The sequence below is a fragment of the Sturnus vulgaris genome, chromosome 7, assembly GCF_052056855.1.
Source record: "Sturnus vulgaris isolate bStuVul1 chromosome 7, bStuVul1.hap1, whole genome shotgun sequence".
Lineage (NCBI taxonomy): Eukaryota > Metazoa > Chordata > Aves > Passeriformes > Sturnidae > Sturnus > Sturnus vulgaris.
Genome location: NC_142249.1, coordinates 15,235,355 through 15,252,380, shown reverse-complemented (window position 1 = coordinate 15,252,380; position 17,026 = coordinate 15,235,355). Strand labels below are relative to the sequence as shown.

The 17,026-nt window shown below is 44.8% G+C and overlaps 1 protein-coding gene across 4 annotated transcripts in view; it reads right to left on the bottom strand.

Moving 5' to 3' along the window:
- PLEKHM3 (pleckstrin homology domain containing M3) overlaps positions 1-11,540 on the bottom strand; it is a 77,711-nt gene extending 66,171 nt beyond the window's left edge. The window contains exons 1-4 of one of the 4 annotated variants that reach the window (XM_088167865.1): positions 11,499-11,540; positions 11,279-11,358; positions 10,300-10,457; positions 1,243-2,102 (exon numbers count right to left, since the gene is read on the bottom strand). In XM_088167865.1, the coding sequence (XP_088023991.1) occupies positions 1,243-1,900 (658 nt within the window). In that variant the 5' untranslated portion in view covers positions 1,901-2,102; positions 10,300-10,457; positions 11,279-11,358; positions 11,499-11,540. Of the gene's footprint in view, positions 1-1,242; positions 2,103-10,294; positions 10,458-10,855; positions 10,924-11,278; positions 11,359-11,498 lie in introns of those variants that run through there. The other 3 variants (XM_088167864.1, XM_088167863.1, XM_014879396.2) reach the window with 3 other exon arrangements.
- Between the last annotated feature and the right edge of the window lie 5,486 nt (positions 11,541-17,026).

Below are 17,026 nucleotides of genomic sequence, written 5' to 3'. Positions count from 1 at the left end.
CAGCAAGGATATAGAACAGAGACCTCATTCTACAAGAAGCAATATATCTCCCTAGACAGAAACAACAACAGGTGTAATTGCCTTTGTCAACCAAGAACACCCTTTTTTGGGATACAGCAACTATGTCACAATATAACACAATAACCTAAATGTTTGTAGCTATTATACACTTACACATACTTACATGTGATATATATTTATATACACACATCTCCCCAGCAACAAACACTTAGGTACCTGCTTTCCATGTTCCAATATAGCTGACTTACCTGGAAAACCCAACGTAAAAAGTTTAACTCCAAACAGGTCACCTATTCATAACTGGAACAGGTCACCTATTCATAACCGGAGTCAAGCCACCATATATATACATGCACCCTTTCACAATCCCTTGATTTTTAGCTAAGCCCTGCCTTTATATAGATTATAACAATCTTTGTGGCACTAGCTGCTCTTCTTCTTCCTAAGTGCCTGGTCCTATAAAATAAATCACGGAGATGGAGACACTGGGTCAGTGTTTCCAAAGCCCTGAGCAGAACCTCTTCCAGAGCAGTGCTTGGGAAAGGAAAGGGAAGAATATCACTGGCTGAACCACCACTTCATACAGCTCACTGGAGACACCTGCCTCAATCTGATAACAACACTTCCTGTGCCCCACACAGGGATGCCTGGCAGGGATGCCTTAATATTGACAAATTGAGTGCTTTACTTTCTGTTAATTGTTTATAGACTGAAGAGTCAGCACTATTTAAAGAAAGAGAGCAGAGATGTCAGGCCCTACAGTAAAGCTATGTACACCCTCTTTTTAATGGCCACTCTTTCACTTTATGAAAACTGTTTTTGTCTGGATTTGCTGTTCTCCCAATAGCTTTAACATTCAAAGCTTTTTTAAGTTTGGGGAAATCATTCAAGGAAATGATCAAAAATATACAGCAAATAAATTATTTTTTCTGAGTCACAATGAATAAGATAGAAGCAAAAAGTCAAACAAGCTCAGTTTTTTAAACCATAAGAAGAAGAAAAATCAAGCTAAGTTTAAAAAACAATCCTTAGGCAGGCAAACACACAGAGCCACATCAAAGACAAGGAAGCACACTGATTTCTCTTCTTTTAAGAGTTACCTCATAGTTGGGTTCTGAGTGGGGTTTTGTGTTTTTTAACATCCAGGTCCTCTTTCAAGACAAATATTAAAACCAAATAGGAAACCCCTCATATAAGCATAAAAAAAGCACCAGCACAAACCTGTGTTTCCTTGGATGTCCTCTCCCTTGGTTAATGCCAGGTAGGAAAGCAGAGCACAGTTATTGTCCTGACCAGGTGCAGGTGGCTGCTGCAGGGAGGTGCCTGTGAAGACCACTCTCCAGTTTACGTGGCTGATATCAGAGCGTGACCTGTTGTGACCTGGTTTGAACAGGGAGGCTTCCTCGGTCTGCACCAGGATGTCATTCACTGAGCGAGGCCTATCTCTCCGCCGCTGGCAGATCCTGAAGATATTAAAAGCTGTGGTCTCCCCTTCCCCTGCCCAAGCAAGGCTGTCAGCAGCTGTTCCCCTCTGCACCATGTGCTGGTCTTTTGCAGGGAATGCTGTCTGAGCTTTGGTTTCCAAGAGGCCATTTTTGCAGTGATCCCAGATGAGGCTACCTTTGGCTAAGGAGGTGACATTCCTCAGGTTCCTGCTCTCTGTTATCTGATCAAATACCTCATGCCCAACCAGTTCAGGGACCTCCTGTACACCATACACCTCAGAGGGCTGCACAATCTTTTCAAGCTTAGTATCAAAACTATTGAAAAAGTCTTCAGTCACTTCCAAGGCAGGGCTAATGTCATCCACTTCAAGAGCCTCCATATCCTGTGCTGCTGTGGGCTCAGGGCGCTGCGATGCTTTAAGAAGAAACCACATCAATATGGAGCTAAAGATCTGTTTCACATCTGTCCTGGGCACACCATTCACTCAGACTTGGTGGGCAAACACAATCAACAATCCCAAACCATAGTGGCAGGAAGTAACCAACTCAGTTTGGCTTCACAGGGAAGATCTAACACCCACTGACCAAGTGGGCTACGGTCCCTGTACGAAACAAGCTCATAATGATGAAGAGTACCTGCAAAGAAAAGCAAAACATCACATCAGTAAGAGTCTATTCCCTGGTAAATATGTTTAATCACATCATGCCTTTCACAGTCATAATCTCCTTCATTTAACTTTCTCCTTCAATTAGCACCAATGTTATTGTGTATGAAGAAACCCTTTGTGGTTTCTGTTGTTCATTCTGTATGAACTTTGTATATAATCACTTTTTGAACTGAAAGCTGCAGAGAGCAGGATGGAGCATTGGATGATGGGAAACCAAAGTGATACCATTTGTTAACCAAGATTTAGAAAGCTGCATTGAGAGGTAGCCATCTAAGGAATGCTGCATAGAGTTTCCCTTAGGGCTCTAAGAAAAACTTGATAAACTACAAGGTCATAAAATAGGCCAAGCAGCCTCAAATAATTTGCCTTTTTGTCCAAGATTGCTTGAACTCACAATTTTATGGAGACCAACATGAGTTTTACAGTGGCTATCCTGCCTACCCATCTGCATGAACAGAACTGTGACATTTGCCAAATAAATCAAAGCTAGGAGGCTGCCACAGAGCACTGCACACAGTTTCTCTCTAGAATATCGCTGTGAACTCAAGTGAAACCACGTAGCAACCTAAGCCCCAAAGACAATGCAACCTACCAGCAAAACAAAATACACATATCCTGCACTGTTGCAAATCAGCAGATCTTTACTTCCAAACTGTTGACTAACTGGGCAAAACATAAGACCAGAAAGGAGCTTTAAGGCTAGAACTACTGAGAGCTGTATTGACCACCTGAGCTTACAACTGTGAGGAGGAAGGGAGGGAAGGAAGGAGTTTCTATTCCTTATGGTGCAGTAAGGGGGTATCTCACTGCTGTCTGCTGCTGTCTAACTTCTTATTCTTGAAGCTCCATCCACTGCTGCTGTGCTAAAGGGAAATGCACAGTAGGTATGATTAAATTGGGGTAACCTGTCAAACGTCTGTAATTTCTTGGGACCTGGAGACTGGGCATTTGTACTGGCAGGAGAATAGCCCTCAGAACTCCTAAGACAAATCGCAGTACCAGAGCCTGTACATGCAGAACAGCTTAAAGTCAGAATTTTGAACAGAATTTTGAGCTCAAGTCCTAGAACCAGCAAAGCTGCATTAGCTCAGAGCTCTGCCTAGATTAATACACTCTTAACAAAACTAATTAGCTGGGATGGGCCAATAATTAGCAGCTCATTAGCTTATAAATACTGCTGAAGTGCTACCAGGACCCAGGAAGATTTACACTTAGCAGGAAAAAACATCTATTAAATAGCATCAAAACCAGATAATACTTCTATTTAAGGTGTGGGGTTTTTTTTTAAATCCAGAACAGTCTATTAGTTTAACTTCTATTAGGAAAGCTGCATAAACAGGCACCCTTTACTATAGCAAGCCAGAGGGAGAGAGGAAGGTGGTGAGCAACCCCCACATGAAGGGGGCACAGAATTCTGTAGCACAATCTCCTCCACAATCCCCCAGAGACCTGCTCCCACCCCTGCTTCAGTTGTAGCCAGCCATGACACAGCTGTGATCAAAAGCAGCAGCTCACCCTCTCTCCTAGTGATCTGCAGTTCAGACTATGATGTCCACAAAGACACTCCAACTAAATAACTTTCAAAAGCAGTAACTAATCACATACACAACTCTGGAACATCAAGCCTTTACACTGAGATCTTTCCCCCCTTAACTCTTCACAAGGATTCACTTTGCTAGTCTCATAGTGAACCAGGGTAGGATCAGCTTCAATTATGTGAACACGAAGTAAGACACTGAAGATAGAGACAAAACCTCAACCAGAGGGCTGAACGAAACAGACCTGGAGTTATTTCAAATCAGAACAGCATGGGAGCAGACTCTTTGCAAACTTGTGCAACTGTGCCAATTGACAGCAGTGGGAAATTAAGTCATCCTGGGCACATCTGCATTGTCAGCTTAATGCAGCATGGAGTTTACTCTTGAAGCTCATTCCTGCCAGCAGCTCCAGAACAGGGTTATGCCCCCTGGTACCACAGAGCCTGGGAGCTCAAGGAATACCCAAAGCAACATAATGTGGTGCAACCCGTCCACTTATTCTACATCCTTCTGTAGCGTATTTTTTCAGCAAGAATGGTATTTTGAAGTGGCAAACTGCAAGAGCCATTCACTTGAACAAAACTAGCACCAGCATAACCATAGGCCTGCAGTGCAGGCTACAGCCCGGTCCATTCAAAGGTGCTGCCTCATGAGAATTGGCAGGGAATGCAGCCTTGCACTCCCTCACGCAACTGGAGAGGCAACCAGTCCAGGACTTGCGACACACCACTGCAGCATTCTAGTGACAGCAGATATAATGTTGGTCTGTTCTTTATCTTAAGTCAGTAGGAAGGTGGAAAGCAAAGGATAAAAATTGACACTTACATTTAACAAGTTAACTTTTAAATGAGGAGGCTTCAAGCAGCTGAACGTTTCTCTGAATCCTGTGAGACTGGAGCTATCCAGAACCACCCAGCCAAGTGAGGCGATGCCAAACTAAAAACTGACCTCATATCCAGTAGGATGCTGAATCACATGGTCAGGAGAAGATGACAGGCCCCTGTATCACATGGCTCACAAATGCAGCATTCATACCTTCCCAGCTAGTCTGCTTGCCCTTCTCAATAAAGATGTGAAAGGTGATATCTGTGGTGGCAGATTCATCCTCTCCTACACCACCAAAAGAGTTGTGCCAGTAATTCCCACTAGCACTGGGATGCTGCTATTACCTATCTCCCATAAATGCAATTAGGCACTTTCTGACAGTGGCACTCAACAAAAATTTAATTCAGATGTCTGCATGGATTTGGTGCCAAATGAAAGCAAACTCTGACATGACAGTAAACAGTTTCATCAGAATCTCCTCCAGGAGGGAAAGCAGTGAAAATCACTTCCTGCATGGGAAGGGTAAAAAAAGGCAAACAATGGGATAAGTTAAACTCCTTTTAAGTTACTATAAAATGTATTGATTTATGTATTGTTTCTTGAAACACCTTAAATTTTCCAAAGATATTCAGTCTAAGGCAGTGAACATGAGAGGAAGAAAGAACCATCGGCCCAAACTATTATAGGCTGATGAAGCTATGGGCAACTATAAGCCTGGATTTGTGCTCATCCAGGCTCCTGGGAATTAGTGAAAAAGGATGAAGGAACATGCTGCATTGTACTCAGCAAAAACTGCTGGACACATGGATTGCAGCAGCTGAAAAACAGTTTTCTGTATATCTGCCCAGCATGAACATGCAGCAGTCAGATAATTAATGTGCACTTACCACATGAGTAGTCTTTACTATCACAAGTTTATAGTGGCCCCATCACTCACATGGCTGAGGTAAACAGCAAGGATTACTTGTCATAGCACATGAGACACTGAAGTTCAATTTAGTAAAGATTACCTCCCTTGGAGAAGCCACATGGATTCAGCTTGGGTGACAGCACAGTCTGACAGCAGAGAAAAATCATGAATGACAAACACCAAGGATCATACACTGGAAGAGATAATTTAACTTCCTGATACATTTTCAGGATCTTCATGGGTCATGGAAAATATACAAGCATTGCATGGCAAAATTTAAAAAGCACAGAAAATGCTGTGAAGCAGAGGGGGAAAGCAGAAAGAAAGGAGACCTCACACAACTTGATAAGCAATCTTGATGGTTTTGGTGCTCAGAGGATTTCCTACCCCTATTCCAGATAACAGAGGTGCTTAACACAAGTGATATATAACAGATAAACAGAGACTTCCTCTGGTATTTGGACAGAGAATTAGAAAAGAACTATCAAAGATGTTCATGAGGAAACACATAAATTGCAGGAGCTGTCAGTAAAAGGTAGCAAAAGACAGGTAATATTAAAAGTCCCTCAAGTTTCATTAATTCTTAATGATTCTTGGGCTCAAATTCCTGGCAAAGATTAGGGTTTCTGAGAATTTTATCTCAAGAGCACAAGAGGAGTTTTACAAGCTACCTGTATGCAAAGAGAGAGCAGGAGTGCCACAGGCACTGGGAAGCTTGCCCTATCCCCTTCTCAACACACTGGAACCTTCTGTGGGAACCAGCTCTGCTTATCTCACACTGCATTACAACTGTGGGCTGAAACTCCAAGGCCAAGAAGGAAAATAGAGAGAGATTTCTTTCAGATGGGTAACAATCGGGTAGCAGAGCAAATTCAAGCAGCCTAGGGACTTGTATTTCTGTTATGCTGTAGTCTGGACCACTACAGCCTCGTTTATGGGCTATGTGTTGTTCAGACAAACCTGGTCTGAACAACAGGTCATCTGAAGAAGAGATGAATGCACTGCCTCTTTGAATACAATCCACTGGGGCTGGCACAGCTAAATACCTACTGAGCTTTTCCACCTGTCAGTCTGAGCAACCTCAGACTGTGACCTGGATGTCTTACAGTGGTACCTCAGATAATCACAACCTACAGGTTTTGCTGCTATGAGGATTTCTGATCTGCTCTGTAGGTCACATAAGACAAGTATTGCCCAGAACACACTTAGGTCAATGACAGTCCTCGAAAACCAGGCTCGCTGTGCAGGATCCCTGAAAATAGCTATGAAGCTGATGACTTAGGTGCTACCTAATAGTTAAGAAGTTGGGCTCTGTTTGTCAGGTGGGCACACCGAGAGGACAGAAGAGAGAACAAGGATGCAGAGATGGCTGTCACACACACAGCCCTTACCACTGCCTACATAGCTCTGCACATCACTGGCACAAAGTGTTTGCACAAGCAGCTGAAGAGTCCTGCAAGAGACCTGGGTCAAGACATTTCCCCTCCGGATGGCTGTGAACCCCAGGCACTGCTGTGGCCAATTCTCTGAGCAGCAATTGAAGGCTGTACTCCTGCTTGCCTGTCACACTCCTCTTGAGAAGGAACTGGTAAGGAGGAATTTCACAAGGGAGAACGGTAGAGAGCAAGCATCAGCTGGGACACTGTCCCTGTGCAAACTATCACATTCTTTTGGATCCTGGTTGTATTTTGTTCCTGTGGCACAAGGCAAGCCTTTTCCCAAGTGATTCCAAAACCTCAGATGATCTACTGCTGTGTACATCAAGTGAGACAGAGCACACAAGCTTGTTAGATTCACCATTTCAGTGGCTGGAGGAAATTGACAGTGCCTCACAAAGAAGAGAAAACTACAAGAAACTTCTCACATACAGGGAACCACAGTTTCAAAAGGTTGCCATATGGCAGTCAATGGTTGGTTCAACATCACCTGGGCAATTGTCTTTAGATCACATTTTTAAGGCCCCTCTCCAAAGGCCTCTTTCCCCAACAGACAAACTGAGAAATTCACTGTTAATTTTTTCAGACTATCCCAACTTTAAAATGTCTCACAAAAATATCTTTTGCATGATATTCCTGAACAAACCCACTGGCAATAGTCAGGAAAAACTCACAAAAACTGGAGAGACTCCCTGGTCAGGAATGCTCAGCTGTAGGGTCAAGAGAGGGTAGACGAATGTAAGCATAACCATTTCAGTGTTGCAAACCCACCTGTTTGCCAGTCTCACTGCCCTTAAGGATGAAATTAACTGCTAACATTTATCAATGAAGAAGAGCTTCCCCATCCTGTCTGCTAGAACCAGGGAGAGACAAACAGCAGGAACAGCTGCAATTAACTTGAGGCCTAATTACAGTCAAGCTAAAAGACAGTGGTGATCTCTTTTACTCTACAGAAAACAAAACAAAAATAAACAACTGTAAAAAGATGAACTGAAACAAGAAGTGAAACCACGCAGGAAGAAGAATGCCATGTCCTGTGAGGGGAAGCAGACCCTTAGCAAGGACACAGGAGTCTGGCTCTGTGAAGCACAGATTTTCCCCAGCTGCTGGTCTCACCCAATGCCTCTAAGAAGGAAGCTCCCCAGGCATCCTCCCTGTGTGGAGAACTAACACATCACAGCTCCAGAACAGCTCATCCAGCGATGAGCACACAGCAGTGCACAATAAACAGTGCTTACAGTATACATTATCTTTAATTTTAACTGTCATTTGGAAACAGTGATTAAAACACAGGAAACACTAAGCTGCAAAGAGCACAACAGCCTGCACTAGAACAAAGCAGGGCTGGAGGCTGAGGAGCACCCAGGAGTGGAGGAAGACAGACCACAAGGATTTCTTTTCCAGAAACTGACTGCTGGACAGCTCTCCCGAGATCTTTATTGCTGACTCGCTTGCAGCCATCTGACACACATCCCTCCTGGCTGGGGAGCACCACCAAGTAATGAAGGGCTGTGTCACTTCCTGGGGATGAATAACCATTTAAAATCTCAGCAGCTAGACTGGGATGAAGGACTTTAACAAGGAAAGGAACAAGAAGCTAAGCAGACTGACCACAGGGGAGCAGCTGGTGGTGACACACAGCCCAGGCTGCAGCCAGACAAACCCATCAGCACATGGGCACCTTCTTAGGTCACATCAGACTGAAACCTAGACCACCCCCTCTGCATGGTGCCTGGTGGCTGCCTGACCTCGCAAAAGCCACAGGGACAAAAGGAACAAAGCAGTGCAGTGATTTGGCCCAAGATGTGGATCTGTGGTCTTAAACACACCTGTAGCCTCAAATAACAACCCAAGGGAGTGAATTATTTCTGTGCTTATATTCCAGTTTTGTCTGACGTTGTATAACTTGGATTTTACATGCTGTCCTTGTCTACAAGAACACTGTCTGTTCTGCCAGGCACAGACACCACAAAACAGCCTGTCACCTCCTGAATTCAGCACAGAGTACAGAAATTGTTAGGGAATAGGGTATCAAGAAGGGTGATACAAACTCCTTCAGTACAAGAGGAAACATGATTGAACCAGACAAGCAGGAAACAACAAACAACATGACTCAGTCTAATAGTTCTAATTGTATCTGCCTCTGTGGAGCAGCTTGGCTCCTGCTAGGATGTGGAGCAACTTTGTACATGTCAGGTGAAATAAAACTTCTCTTAAAAAAAATACAAACACTTCTATTTAATGCAAACTGAAATTTTACAGTATCTCCTCACTCTAGGTTGAAGAGGAAAGACACTCAGTCCTTAAATGCTTGACTTTTTTTTTTTAAAGCTCAGAAAATAAGACATTTTCAATCTGCCCTTGTTAGGCTGTGAACAGAAGTAAAAAGCACAGCAGAGAATAACAGCTTGCATTGCCCCACAGGCCCAAAAGAAGATAAGAAACACACCATCTCCCACAAGAACACAGGAGACCATTTCTTCCCTGAGATCCTGGCATAGCTGTAAGAAAACACACTTGACATCCAAATCTGTACTGTACAGTTTTCTGAGTAGACCCGATCTGCAGCTGGAGCTAACTCCTCTCTCCAGCTGTGGTACCCAAAGAATCAGCTGGGACAGTACAAGCCATTCCACAGTGAGACCTGGATTTCCTACAATTGTTAGTGGTTGCACACTGACATTGAGGGAAATACAGTGCTTAATCACAACCTAATTTCAGACCCCAAACTAAGCTCTTGTTTTTCAAGCAGCTAGGACGACAGTGCTTTGTGACATAGATTGGCAGAAAAAGAAGCAATGATCCAAATAATGCTGAAGTTCAGCAACCCAAACACTCAGGTCCTGGCCCTGCCACAACAGCTGGTCCTGCGGGATGGCTGTAACCACAGGCACCACTACAGAGCTGTGTAACTACCTAGCACAAGTGCTTGCTCTTTTCCAAACCAAACTACATCTTCATTACAGAAAATCTTAGCAGAAAATTGTAGAAACCCTGTTTCTATCTGTTTCTACCTCAAGGCATCTGATGATATTGAAATGCTAATAATAACCTGACTACAGTCTGATAAGAACAGTCTGCAAGAACAATGTATCTAGCTGCTACAGACTGATAAGAACTTTCATTCCACTGTACAGTGCTCTGTTTCACATTTCAGATTTCTGATTTAAGTCCCAAATTAAATTCAATAATTTTGAATAAGTAAGACATAAAAGCGGCAAGATGAAACTGACTGCTGCTTAAAGTGTATAGGCATTGGACCAGCTAAGATTCAGATGCTTTCTTATTCTTACTGCGACTTTTTGTAGTCAGTTAGTAGGGTATGCAGTGCTCAAAGTGAGATTTATCTGTAAACCTTTGCAGGATCAGGGCCATTTGTGCTATTTACAGAACTGATCAGGATCAAGTCATGACACTCTACACAAACGTACACTCGAGTTTCTTCTCTTACCTCACCTTGCACTGCAGGTGACCCCAGCATTTCTGCTGATACTCCAGCTAGCACACATTCATTCCCACATAACACAGACTCTCTTGTCAGGCCTATTCGATTCCAGAAGGTGTAACTCCACTGGCTGTGTCTGGGTGCCTGCTCCTCAAAAGAAGCAATTTTACTGCAAGGTAAGAAGACCACGGCATTATGTCACACTCCGGGCTATTAAAACAGAGAGGGATGTCAGCACCCTGTGCCTACACATACTGGAGTCTGACTCCAGGAGCACCCAAATTCCTGCTGAGACCGTGAGCCGGGTGGGGATACGAAAGCACGGGGCCTTTTTATGCAGACGGGAACATGTCCTTCCAGTCAAGCACATGACTGCAGGCGTGTTTGTGCTATAAATGCAACCGCGGCCGCGCCCGGGCCCTCGCACACAGCCCCGCAGGCTCGGGCGGGCGGGCAGCGCGGCGGAGGCTGCGGGACGCCCGGCCCGGCCGCCCCGGAGAGGCCGGGGAGCCCCGCAACCCCCTCCGGCCCCGCCCCGCCCGCCGACCGAAGGGAGGATTTATTTACCTGCGCCCGGGCCGCAAAGCCGTGCCCGTGCTCCGGGAGGGGCCCGCGCTGGCCCTGCCCGGCGCCCCGCGGCCCCTCCCGCCGCCGCGTCCTGCCGCAAAGCCGTCCCGGCCGCCGCGGGAAACGGCTCCGCCGCACCAAGGTTCCTGCTGCTGCCGGCGCCGAGCCCCGGCCCCGCCGCCGTGCGCCAGCCCTCGCAGCGGCGGCAGCCGCCCGGCCCGGCAACCCGCCAGTCTCACTTCCCTTAAAAATACAGCAATAGAAAAACCACAGGTTTTCCTGTATAAACATCGGGGGTAAAGTTGCACGTTCCCAAGTTTAAAGCAGCCGAGATTCTCAGGGAGCTGGCACTTGACTTCAGGAGAGACGGGAAACGCAAAATCCTAACGGGATTTCAACAGTCCCAAGTGCCAGCTCGCTTACCTAGGCACGAAGGCTGCAGGGAGCAGCGTGGCGCATGAATCCATACCGCCACAGGGCAGCAAAAGGATCTCTAGCAGAACCTGTTACCCAAGGAAAACAAAGAGTTACAAGACAATTACAAATTACTTGTTTCAGGTAGCATGGCAACCCACCCGGCAATACTGGTCCTGTAAAAATAATCTCACTGCAAGAAATAGCCATGTCTGAATTAGGGATGCACCTGAATTTTGATATCCTGTGTACGCAGCCCACCTCTCACTAGCACCATGCACAGGTCTAAGCTCCCGGGCACTGTGGTTTCTCACCGGCTGTGCCACGGGAGTCGGTGGTGCTGTGCTGAGCAGCAGAGATCAGGTTAGTGCTGAAGTGGAACCACAAGATGTGGTGCTGAATTGAATCCATAAAGTGGATTCACAACCTACAGCAAAAGGCAGGTGTTAGGTCAGCTTCCACCAGTAGTTTTTCATCTCCTCATACATCCTATGCATCATTTAGTGTGTACTGCAAAATGCAACTGGCACAATTAACAAAGTAGTATTTGTATGGGTTATCTCACTTCAGTGACAGCAAGGATAAATGAGAGCCTTTGGCACACAAAATACCAATTAATCTGGCTGAAAATTAATTAATCTTAACCTTCAAAAATAACAGGTGGGCTATTACTAAATCACCATACATTCCAAAGATGAATGGCTTCTTCACTGGGTAACAATCAAGGATTGATTTTTTTTATTCCAATTGGTCCAGTTGTATCCACCTAGATCCCACAAAAGACAAGGTAGTAGCATTACCTGCCTTGTTATTTATCACCATCCAGCCTTTCCTCAAGCGGTACTTAGATATTTATCTCTTAGGGTCCTCAGAAGGAAAGACTCTCTAGGACTCCTGTGTCTGAGAATGTTTCAGAACTTTGCCTCTCTTCCAGTTACAAACTAAAAGTTTCCTTTTAGGCCCAACCAAATAATGACAGGGTGTGCTGGTCCATTACCTGTGGGAACACAGCTGTCAGGGGAGAAAAGCAGGCAGTGTGCAGTGAAAAAAAAAATCTATTTCTTCCTTGCTTCTGATTCCTCTAGCAGTCTGTGTGCCAATGGAGAGAGAAAAAAAACCCCAATTATCAGCATTATCTTTCAAAGCTGCAGAAAAACACTCTCAGTTCTGAAGAAATAGGAACCTTTGAAATTTTTTTTGCTGTTATTGCTATATATATCTTTCAGAATGCAAGCTTCGGATTTTGCAATTTTCATTGTTTAAGAATATCACTGTCCCCCGACATGAAATCACAAGCTGTTTCCAGTAAGATATACTGGTTAAACACATAGTGGTTGGTATCTATCAGAACCTTCCACACAGCTTGACTTCCAGCTTTGTTCTTGTTGCTCACCAATCAGCAGCCCATGGCCCAGCACTGAACTGTGCATGCAGCCATATGGTGGTTACCTGTATGAGTGAAAAATTATACATTATTTGTCCATAGGACAAAGACATGAAGGAACTCATCTTCCTGCTACTTGGAATGTGCCAAACGTAATTTTTTCCTTAGTTTCAACACTGTTGAAAGAGGGAAAAAAGGTCTCTCTATAATAATACTAGAAACTTAGCTGCTTTCCTTGTGGGACAGTTTGCAGGATCAAGTGCTCCTTCAATCTGAACATCTTCCATGAGTACTCCAAAATCATCTTTCAAAGATGAATGATCTTTCAAAGATCAGATCATTGCACTATGTATTCCTAAGTTTGGCTCCTGTTCACAAGAATCCAAACCTCCTTCTCAAACTGAGAAACTCTCAACAACACTCTGGGCACATTCTTTGCTGGCATAATGTGGAAGGAGCAATGCCTATTTATTGTGGCCATTGACCGACTTGACAGCTCATACCAGCTGAGCATTAGACCCACCAGTCTTCTACTGCCTCTGAAAAAGTGGCCTTTTTTCACACGTTTTAATTACTGACTCCCTACATAGAAGCTATTTCCTCACAGAAAGACCATTAACTGGAGCGTTCAGCACAAGATGAAGCCTTTCTGATAATTGTTGCTTGAGTTCAGGTTTGTGAAAATAAATATCATCAGATGATTAAATTAAACACCACAGCCAGCCCGGCTATACACTATTTTCACTTATCATGCAGAAGGGGAGATCAAAGAGAAAGGCTCAGGTAGAATTATCCCAACTCTTCCAAGTTTGGCTGATAGCTACCCATTGAACACACTAATTAGCGTTCTGCTTGGGGTGTGCAGCACAAAATTAACCCTCCCAAAATTGGGTGGTATAGCTATTTTCATGCTCTATAATCAACTTCATGCAGAAGGATGAGTGTCTCATCTCCTCCGTATAGTAAAACAGCAACTCTGATTCTGATTTTAGGGACTATTGGGCCTCTGTCCCCTTAGGAAATTTTGTGTAGGCGTGAGGAGAGCTGTGCCTGGGGAACATGAGGGAAGGCTGGAGGCACCCCAATCCTGCGGCATTTCTGCCTCCCAGCTTCTTCCCTTTTCCCTTCTGCTGAGCAGCCATGCCTGTCCCTGCGCTCCTGCAGGGAGTAGCAGCACGGCTCTCACCAGCCCTCTGGCACGGGGGCTGCTTAAATAGAGAGATGGTTTCCGAGATGGAGTTTAGGCCATCACTTGCCTGCTTCGCTTCCTTGGGCCCTGGAGGGCAGGAGAAGAGAGCTCAGCAGTGGGCAGCGTAGTCTGTTCCCACTGCGAGCCCGCTGTCCTCCCGTGAGCACACACACCCACACAACCAGAAAGCTCTGCTATTCTTCTGCTAATGGGATTGGCACCGCTTAAAGCAGTCTGCGAGGGTATTGTCTGCAACCACAGCAAGAGAAACATTATTCAAAGGCTATTCAGGCCCCAAAAGAAGCGGCAGAGCAGAGTAATTATCGAAGACTCTCCATTAACGAGGGCATCTTTGCTCTTTGTCTGTGTTGGTTTAATAAGGGCCACTAATGGGGCCGGGGGAGGGGCGCACTAATGCTTCTAAACAAACCTCCTTCCCTTCCCCCCCCGCACTGTGAGGAGAGCTGCCTTTATGGGCACTGACAGCCGGGCTGGGAGTTACCATATTGCAGAGTGACCTTCGGCAAAACTTAGTGTGAACCCAACCGCATTCAGCCCCATCCCCACCGAGCCGCTTGGAGCATCGTTTGGGTAGCTGTTCCCTTTTTAGCCTTTCCATATTTCCCGATGCTTGCCAGACCCTTTTGTACACCCCCTGCCCGACCTCTCTCATGTCATCTTGTGACCCTTCATGGCTGGACACGACGGCACTGAGTGGCAGTAATGAGGGACGACAGTGCAGATTAAGTTCTCGCAGCAAAACCTGGGGCTGCTGTCCTTTATCCAGCAGCTGTGACTGGGAGATGCTGCTGGGAAGGCACGACTGGAGCAGCTTTGCCTTCCCTTCCCACACTGCTGGAGAAGGCAAGCTGGGATTTAGCATGGACCAATGTCTCCTATCTTCTGGCTGTGGCCAGTCTCTGGTGATGAAGAGATGGACTGAGGCAAAAGCAGGTGTGCTGTCTCGACATTCTTCAGAGCCACTTTGAGGAGCATGCAGCTAAAATTCGCCTGAGGGCTCCGAAACTGCCCCCATCTTCAACCACCAGCTCTAAGGGGCCAGCCAATTGTTGAGGCAAATTGTAATATTACAGGGTCAGGTGCATGCTGGTCACTAAAACGGTAAAATGAGACCAAGAGGTCTCAGGAGGTCTCTCCAAAAGACAGCATTGGGAGAGGGAATTGTAATGGTACACACAGATACAAATATTGAACAACACAGCCTGTTCCAAGGTGTTGTGGATACAAGGTTGAGAATTTCTGGAGTAATTTTTAGCCAATGAGGAATCTCAATAAAAGTAAATTACTACCTCAGTACTTAGGAAGCTCTTTTACTGACACCAAGCTATGGACACTGTGCTACTCTATCTCAACCAGTCCATGGACTACAGAGACAAAGCAGTGCCTTTGTGCCTGTAGGTGTGCAGGGCAGCAGTCTTAGAACCTCACTGCTGAGCCTCTTTTGTTATGACAAATTATTTCATTCAGCTGAGGCGTGGAACGACAAAATTCTCTGCACAGGCACCCACCCAGTCCTCTCCACTTAGGCAAATATACTGGTGCTAAAGGTTTATCACTAATAGGAAGAAAGATATGTGGAGACAGACTCCTCACTTAAACCACATTACTCTGGTTTGAAGAAACAGCCTCTACAAAGGAGTTTACCCTTCTTTCCTCAGGGCTTGATAGTTTTGAAAATTTTCATGGTTTTGGCCTTTTCAACATTTCACCAGTAACTGCATCTCTTCTAACAAAAGAAACTTCTCCGAGGTGCTCCTCTGAACACCATCTCTGTAGGATCAAAACATCTCAGAACTATCACAAGTCAAAGAAAGAACAATCACTCTTTACACACAGAGAGCTGAGCCTCAGTGAAATTAAATAATACCTGAGGTAATTCTTGCCATGGCAGAACTAGGAAGTCGATACAGTTCTTTCTCCAGTCTTACTGCAGTGTATCAAGATCACTGGTATTCCTTCACCCTCTTTTTGCACTTCAGGATCAGATTCCTGATACAGAAAATCCATCCTATTTTCAGCATTTCATTCTTCATGTTAATCAGTTTCTGTTTATATTCCTTTTTTTCTTAAAAGAATAGTTATTAAACATACATAAAACAATGATTACTAGTAGCACAGGACCTGGCCTCTGGCATGGGTTTTGCTGCATAAGTGTCTTTAAAACTTCCTTCTTTGCCACTAGCAGATAATACTGCCAGCTTTGTTGCAAATGAAGACAGTATTTGAACAAAAACAAAGCAGTGACTCAGAAGGAAGAACTGAAATCTCATTGATATCCAAAGCAAGGGGAAATTAACAGAAAGGTGAAAAAAAAAAGTTGGCTTATGGCTTAGAAGATACGGATACCATAAAACAAGCAATTGCAGCATGTAAGGGAGGGATGGTCAAGGCAGAGATTTGTCATAAGAAGGGGGAGTCTTGAGACCCCACATGAAAGTTCAGTGAACAGCTTGTGCATGGCAGGCTGAAATGAGACGGTCCTTTAGAAAGAAGGAGAGGTCACAGTATCCCAGCTCCCAGGGACAGAGGCAGCATGGGCAATGAGCAACTGGTGGATCTGTTTCTTGGGACTTCAGCCAGACTAGGACAGCTGAAGGTGAAGCATCAGGTACAAAAGAGACGGAAACTCAGCAAGTAAGGTCTTGAAAACAAAGCTTCGGTCTTAGAGCCACCACCTTGTCTGCAAATCTTTGTCCAATTTATTCTCCTCCAGGTCTAGTTCCTGCAGCAAGCAGGAAATGACTACATCAGATCTCACCAAGCCAATTCTGTTTAGACTTGCTCATTAACACCTACAGTTTATTACAGAGATATTCTCTCACCACCCTCCCCTTTTATTTATTTTTTTTTATTAATTCTGCTAGCATTTGAAGCTAACAGACAATGACTTTAAGTGGATTCCTCCAGATTTTTCTACTTCACTCTACTGCTGTTATCCTGTTGCACTTTAAATAAACTATCTAACTGGGATCTAAATCCTACTAAAACAATGAAAAGGCCTTAATTGGCTGTGCAGTTTTGGATTGCACCTCAAACTGTGTTTGATCTCATTTAACGTAGACTTGAGGCATTTACTCCATTGCACCTGTATGTTCAAACCCAGGGGAAACTGGACTGGAGTAAGGAGGAGTAAAGTATGCATTTCCAGAAAATCCTTTGTGTA